This window comes from Pinus tabuliformis, chromosome 9 (genome assembly GCF_031772625.1).
Source record: "Pinus tabuliformis cultivar Carrire ecotype Pingquan chromosome 9, CPIR1, whole genome shotgun sequence".
Classification (NCBI taxonomy): Eukaryota; Viridiplantae; Streptophyta; class Pinopsida; order Pinales; family Pinaceae; genus Pinus; species Pinus tabuliformis.
The window spans coordinates 266,955,029-266,963,266 of NC_142307.1; the positions used below are offsets into that span (position 1 = coordinate 266,955,029).

The 8,238-nt window shown below is 38.3% G+C and overlaps 1 protein-coding gene across 1 annotated transcript; it reads right to left on the reverse strand.

The window, feature by feature from the left end:
* Window positions 1–4,326: 4,326 nt before the first annotated feature.
* LOC149148230 (uncharacterized) lies at window positions 4,327–7,941 on the reverse strand. Its single transcript, XM_089442108.1, has one exon. The coding sequence runs from the start codon at window positions 7,939–7,941 to the stop codon at window positions 4,327–4,329; it is 3,615 nt and encodes a 1,204-aa protein (XP_089298234.1).
* Between the last annotated feature and the right edge of the window lie 297 nt (window positions 7,942–8,238).

Genomic DNA, 8,238 nt, shown 5'->3' on the forward strand with positions numbered 1-8,238 from the left:
TTTAATTTTAATGATTTACTTCATAAAAAAATTAGTTTACATTTTTCAATAAATTGTAGAATAAAATAATGAAAGTAAATAAATCTAACAAACTTTTTGGAGGGAAATATTTTCTCGAAACTTTTTGGAGGGAAAATTTCATTATTTAAGCTATATAATATCTTTAGGAGACTCTCCATTTGTATCATTCAACATATTCTATTTGAAAGGGATGGATTGTTCTGATAGTGAAGTTTCGATTTATACAGCATCAACATCTTCATCGCGTAACAACTTTATTCATATTGATGAATATAGCGGGAATTCTTCCACTATGAATAGAAAGTCAATTCTTTCACTTAGTCCTGATTTTAAGGACTATGAGAGCAACACTGATGAAAGAGGGGATGGAGAATTTCAAATAAATAGTCACAGATTCCACTTAGTCCTAATTCTAAGGACTATGAAAGCAGCAGTGATAAAGAGCATGATGGTGAAGTTCAAAAGAATGGAGTGTCACGATGTCCACTTAGTCCCAATTCTGAGGACTATGAGAGCAGCAATTTTGAAGAGCATGATGGTGAAGTTCAAAAGAATGGAGTGTCACGGTGTCCACTTAGTCCTAATTCTGAGGACTATGAAAGCAGCAGTTTTGAAGAGCATAATGGTGAATTTCAAAAGAATGGAGTGTCACGGTGTCCACTTAGTCCTAATTCTAAGGAATATGAGAGTAGCAGTGATGAAGAGCGTGATAATGAATTTCAAAAGAATGGAGTGTCAAAGTGTCCACTTAGTCCTAATTCTAAGGACTATGAGAGCAGTAGTGATGAAGAGCATGATGATGAATTTCAAAAGTATGGAGTGTCACGGTGTCCAGTTAGTCCTAATTCTAAGGACTATGAGAGCAACAGAGATGAAGAGAGGGATGAATTTCAAAAGATTGGAGTGTCACGGTATCCACTTAGTCCTAATTCTAAGGACTATGAGAGCAACAGCGATGAAGAGTGTGATGATGAATTTCAAAAGAATGGAGTGTCACAGTGTCCTCTTAGTCCTAATTCTAAGGACTGTGAGAGCAACAACGATGAAGAACAGGATGATGCACTTAGTCCTAATTCTAATGAGTGTAAAGGTAGCAGTGACAAAGGACATGATGTAGCATCTTCAATAAGTAAACAATCACATTTTCGATGTAGTCCTAATTCTATGGACTATGAGAGTAGCACTAACAATGCACATGAGGAAGAATATCCATTAAACATCGAGTCAAATTTTCCATTCAGTCTAAATTCTAAGGACTATGACAGTAGCACTGAAGAACGAGAAGATGAAGAATATCTTCCAAGTCAATATTTGAAAAGCAGAGCTGATCATAGTGTGGATAACACTCCTCTTAATGATGATGAAAATCCTTATACAAATGATGATCCAATGATGGAGATGTTGCAAAGAAATATTGTATCGAGGAGTAGGAGCAGACCTTTTCATATCAATGCAAGTTGTTCTAGTTATACAAGGGGTAGAGCAGAATATCTGACAAGAAGAAGTTCTATCAACGCTATCATTTCAAGTGAATGTTTCCAAAAAGATTGTTTGAAACATATGGATTTCAAATTTGCATTAGAAAGCAGGAAGAGATATTTGTAAATGAATAAAAGCATGCAAAATTCATATTTAGTTGGGTGCATGCAATCTACATTTTCAGGTTATGATTATCATATTAGGACTTTATTTATTTGTAGAAAAACTTTCAAAATGTTTCATTCGATTGGGAATTTTCGTCTCTCGAGAATTCAAGAAAATTTGGAAAAGGATCCCACATTTTATTTAGAAGTACGTAATAAAAGGCAGTTTGGGCCATTATCAAATACTGGAATGTCATGGATGAAACATTTCTTTTCAAAGCATGGAGAGTGTATGCCAAATAGAAAGACAATACATATTCCAGATAAGTTTTCAAGATAAGAAATCTACAACTTATAAAAAGAATATGCAGAAGTTGCTGAGGGACATGGCAGGTTTATTACATATCAATATTTTGTGAAAGTATGGAAGAAAGAATTCAACAATGTCCGTATTCCTAAGAAGACAAGGATGGGGATTTGCAGTACACGTGCTTCTCTTAAATAAAAAAGGGACAAATGTGAAGGGTCAGAAAGAGGTAAGCATTCATAACTTTAACTTTTAAAATTGTATAGTCATCAACTATAAAAACATATTTCTTAATGAATTTCTTTTATGTTGTGTATATTTAATTGTCAAATAACTTCAGGAGCATCGCGAAAAACAAACAAACGAAAGGAAGAAGTTGTACAAGCATCGAAAGAAGTGTTATGATAATCCAAATAAATATTTGGGTTTGATAATTGATTGTATGGACTAGAAGAAAACACTTTTACCACATTTTGTTCACACACCCAAAAATTTACAGGAGGAAAATTTTATTTAGTTTCACTTGGTCGGTTGTATGGTCTTCAATGGGAAAATGTTTCCAAGGGTGTACTTCACAGCTCCAAATATTCATAATGATGCAAATCTGGCCATAACCATAATTCATGATGTGATTTCTCATTGGTCTGGTAATCTTCCTGAAGTTCTGTATCTACAATTGGACAACACTTGCCGTGAAAACAAAAATCAGGTTGTTTTTGGATATCTAAACATGCTTGTTGAATTGAGAATTTTTCAAAAGGTAAAGGTTGGTTTCCTTCTTGTTGGGCACACTCATGACCATATTGATCAGATGTTCAGTCATTTTTCAGTCATATTGAGGAGGAAGCAATTTGGGAGCTTGCCATCACTAATTGAATGTCTTAAGAAATCATACATGCAGAGCCTACTTTTGATGTGTTGGAAGAAACTGTTGACATGCGAAGGTTTATTCTGGGATCATATGGTGAGGGGAAATGCATTGAACAACTTAATGACATTAGCTTCCAACATCAATTTCGTATCAAAAAAATTGATGGGAAAACACTAATATGGGCCAAGAAGTATTCAACTACTGCAGAATGTGCACCATCATCAGGTTTGCAATTTTTTAAGTTCATTCTATATCATCCAATATTTGCATCAAAAATATTGTTATTACAATCATTTGGTGAAGTTCAGAATGCACGTAAACAAAATAGAGAGATAAATTATTCTGATTGCCTGGAAGAAAAAAATGTATTAGATATACATATGAGTACTTTGACATTGCTGATTTAGTTTGGTGGGAGTCATTTTTCAATAATCAAAGTGATATCATTTCAACAACAACAAATGAAGATATACCTTTGAAAAATCCATTTATTTGGCCACAAAATGTGTCGAATGGACATGAAGAAATAAACATTGTTGAACGGCAACAATCTCAAGGTATTATTAATTCTTCACAAGCACAGGAAAGAGAGATGTATATTGGTTTCAGAAGATCTCATGCACAACGTGAAGCCATGGAAGTCCTTTACCGGGGTTGAGTACAAGATATTAAGGAGGGTTGCATGATTGCAGTGCTAGCAGATGGAGATCCCAATGGCCATCCATTCTGGGTTGCTAAAGTTATAAAGGTCTTTACAGAAAATGACGATGTTACAAGTGTTGAAGTACACTGGTATGCCACAAATACACACCCTTTCAATGGTGTGTATAAGCCAGAGATGGTAGTTGATAAAAAAAAATGGCAAAAAGAGAAAAATAAAGGGTACAAATATAAATCGTCGCCGCACAGACATATTAAAATTAGAAGATGTTGACATACTTGTTTATGACTTCAATTTAACAAAGAGAGGAACTCTTCGCTTCAAGACGATAGAGATTCTGAAAAGGTTGCTACCAGAAGGAAGAGTGTTGAGATGGGAGTCTGTTGAAACCAGTCATAGATCTAGAAGAATTTTGAAACCTGAAATGTTGGGCATGCATGTGGACTTAGATGGGGCACTGGTTGATGAAAGAGAAGAATATGAAACATCTTCATCAACATCCAGTCACTCATCTGAATATGTGAATTCTGATGGTGTGCAAGAAAATATGAGTGATTTTGAATAATTGTTTAAAACAGTTTACATAACTGATGTATGCATCGTATCTTGAAATAAAATTAATGATTTCCATATGGTGTTAAATGAGAAGTTGTGAGGCATTTTTATGTTGTTGGATTATATGTCTTGATTATGGTAATTTTTATTGTTTAAAATATCTACAATGCAATATTAAATTAGAGATATAATGTATGTTTTTTTTTTCTTTTTTAACTAAAACGGTTATTTGATTTTTATTTATCTGGAAACAAATGGGACTTTTTCTTGCTGTCCTCCATTACATTGCATTTCTCTGGATACTGCCTTTTTTCCTCTATTACGAAATTCAGGGCATTTGCATAAAACTATTTTCGTTAACGAAGATAAGCCCTTTCATGATTGCACTTCCTTTGTTTGCCATTTTGTCCGCTTCACTGTTTAAATTTCTGAGAATATGATAGAATTTGCAGCTGTCAAAGAATTGGAGTACTCTTTTCAGTCTTTCCAGCATTTTGTTGAGGCTAGGATTGTTGAATCGATCCCCCATATTTAAATTTTTTATTATCAATTCTGAGTCTCCGAAGACTTGCAGCTTTTTCACTCCTTTATCTCTTGCAATTTGACAGGCTTTGAGAAGTCCTAACAGCTCAGCCTGGTTATTGGACTTCTGTCCTAATCCCCAGTAAAAGATGTCTTTTGAGTCACCGTCCGGAGAGTAGAAGACTCCCCCTGCTCCAGCTGTCCCTGGATTCCCTTTTGACGCCCCATCAAAGAAGGCTGTGTGTATTTTTTGTGATCTCCACCAATTCTGAAAGTAGTCCTCTTTATCTCTTAATCGCCATTCCTGATTGTTACTTTGTGGTTTAGGATGGTTTCTGCTCGGATAAGGCACTAGAGAGCCTAACCACCTCTTTTCTTCTGGCAGAAGCAAGGAATCTTCTTTTATATACTGTTGTTGGGCTGCTTCCATCAAAAAGGCCTTAGCTTTTGCAGCTATTTGCAGCGATGTGTGTCTCACCTCATTGAAAATCTGTTGATTGCGTGCCAACCAGATCTGCCAGCAAACGTATTTGGGAATCGCTGTCCAGATTCTGTTCCAGAAGGATTTTTGGGGAATTTGATGTGGGTAATGATGCTTCCATGAGGCAAACAGGTCAGCTGCGGAGTTAAAAGAAGGAACAGTTGTCTGCAAATCCATTAATATGAGTCCCCAAACTTCTTGAGCTATGCTGCATTCCATAAATAGATGATGGGCTGTTTCTGAGTTGTTTTTGCACATAGCACACCTATGAGGCCCTGCTATTTTCCGCTTCTCCAGGTTATCTCCCGTGAGAATTTTGTTATGGATCAGTGTCCAGCAAAAGAAATTTACCTTTGGAGTGGCAAACGAATCCCATACGCTTTTCCAGAAAGTTGAAGAATGATTGCTATTTCTTATCCCCTGCAGAACGCGGTAGCCATATGTTGTGGAGTAAACTCCAGTTTGACCCCACCCCCAGCAGTCTTTTGCGGCTCTATGAACAAGGGCGGCGTCCTCCAGGTATTCTTCCAGCAGTGTTTGTTGATTTTTCAACCTGTTCGGGACTCCAAAGAGGTCCCAGCCCTCCCACTCGCCTCGCTGATTCCACTTCGATAGATCGTAGAGGCGATTGACTCCCGCGCGCTCTAACCAGGTTCTCAGCTCTGTTATATCCACTTTATCTGCTAAGGGGGCGTTCCTCATTATACTATCCGTCCATATATTGATATGCTTGCCACTTCCAGGGATACGATACAGGGGATTTTTGAAGTGTTGACTGCTTTTACAGCACAGGTTCCAGAGTTGCGTGCTTTTGGCTGTGGATATATGAGTTACGTTGCTGAGGTCTTTGCTTATTCCATACTTTGACCGCAGAGTGCTACTGACAGGATGGGTGCGATCGTGGATCAATTTCCACAGGATTTTTCCTCCCAGGGCCAGGTTCACAAGATGAGGGTCTCTTATCTGTAATCCCCCCTCTTCCTTCGTTCTCTTTACAACATCCCAATTCACCAGATGAAATCTTTTTTCACTGCCTTTCCCTCCTTGCCACAAAAATTCTCTGAGTAGTTTGGAGATCTGCTCCATAACATTGCGAGGGGCCAAGAGGAAAGCTGCCTGGAAGATTGGGTACGCTGACAGCACCGATTTGATCAAGACAACTTTGCCACCCTTAGTCAACCAGTAACCCCCCCATGCTGCGATCTTGTTTTTCATTTTTGAGATTATTCCACTCCATAAGGCTCTTTTATTGATTCCAGAGATAATAGGCAGGCCAAGGTAGGTGAATCTATCCCATTCTGTGTGTCCTTTGAACCCAAGAATGGATGTTATACCAGCTAGTTCATGCTGATTTATATTCCAACTAAAAACTTCGCTCTTGTTGTTGTTAACTGCCGCTCCAGTGACTCTGCAATAGCTTCTAAGGACCGAGTCAAATGCTCGGGCTATTCTTGTGGATGCTCCACCTAGGAGGAGAGAATCATCTGCAAAAAGTGCATGGTTTGAAGGCTCAGTTCCTATTGTTGTTTTGAGGCCTGGTAAGATACCTGTGTCTCTTTCTGCATTGAGCTTTCTGCTTAGAGAGTCTGCCATAAGAATGTACAGATAAGGGGAGAGTGGGCATCCCTGTCGTATGCCTCTCTTAGCTTTAAAAAAGTTTGTTGGTCGACCATTAACAAGGGGCGTGATCCATGGATTGTCAATGCAGGCTTTGATGAGTTGAACAAAAGTAGGCGAGAAGCCAAATGTGAGAAGCACTTTGCTAAGGAAATTGCGGTTTACTCTATCAAACGCATTTGCCATGTCTAATTTTATCACCATTCCTTTCTCTTTCCTCTGTTTGCTGGAGTGGATTGTCTCTTGAACTTGGATTACATTATCCAGAATATGTCGACCTTCTACAAAGCCACTTTGGGAGCTGGATATCACCCTTTTTAGCAGTGGCTTTATTCTGTTTGCTAACAATTTGGCCAATATTTTGTAAGACACATTACACAACGATATTGGTCGAAATCTGGAAAAAGTTTCTGGATTGGAGTCTTTGGGGATTAAAGCAAGGTAAGTAGAGTTGGTACCTCCACCTATCTTGGCTTTTGCCATAAACCCTCTTATCATTTTCTGCAGGTCTTCCTTGGTAATATGCCAGCATGTTTTATAGAAGTGGATTGTAAATCCATCGGGCCCCGGTGCCTTGTCCGCTTCCATGGCCCAAATTACATTTATGATTTCCTTTTCTGTTATGGGTTTGCAGAGGGTTGCATTTTCTTCAGGGTTGATGAGTGTGGGGATATTTGAAAGGAATGCAGCAGTTTCCTCTTCGTTATTTTGAGCATCTGAATTGTAGAGATTCTGGAAGTGTGCTTCAGCAGCTGCCTTGACTTGATTGTATCCTTTACAGACTTGCCCATCTGCTGTTTTAACTTCTGCTATATAATTTCTTGACAGTCTTGCTCTATATTGCCTGTGGAAGTAAGCAGTATTCCGATCTCCCGCCTTTAACCACAGGCTTCTAGATTTTATTCTCCAGTATTCTTCCTCCTTTCGGAATGACTGATGTACTGATCGTTGTGCTTGAGTTTCTGTTTCCAACACTTCTGTTGTGATCTCTTTAATTTCCATGTCAGTTTGCAGTGCTTGTAATGATTGAACTGCTTCTTTTCTTTGTTCTGTTGGCGTATGGATTGGTTTCTTAATCCAGTCTTTCAAGGCTTGTTTGGTAGCTTTTAACTTTTGTTCCCAAACATAACTAGTTGATCCATTGATGGGTTTGGACCAAGCTTCTTTTACCGTGTCTAAGAAACCCTCTCTCTCAATCCACTGGGGACTGAAACGAAATGGGATTGGTCCTAGATCTTCTTCTTCTTCTAGGAGGAGCTGAACTGGCTTATGATCTGATGTAAGTTTAGGTAAAATTTTTGTGATGATGATTTTTTTTGCCATCATTATGGAGCTTTGCACTAGAAAGCGGTCAAGTCTTGCAGATATGTGATCCGAGCCAGTCCGGTTATTGGACCAGGTATATATACCCCGTACTGGATTGAAATCCAATAGGTCCCAGGTTTGGGTGAGTTCCTCAACCATGGGTAGCAAGGGGTCCCTGCTGTCTATTCCTCCTCTCTTCTCTTTTGCTTTCATAATAATATTTAGATCGCCTGCTATAATGATATTGTTGGGAGATGATAATTCTAAAAAGGCAGAGAGGCTGTTCCAGCATTCTCTTTTTTCAGTATAAGAAAC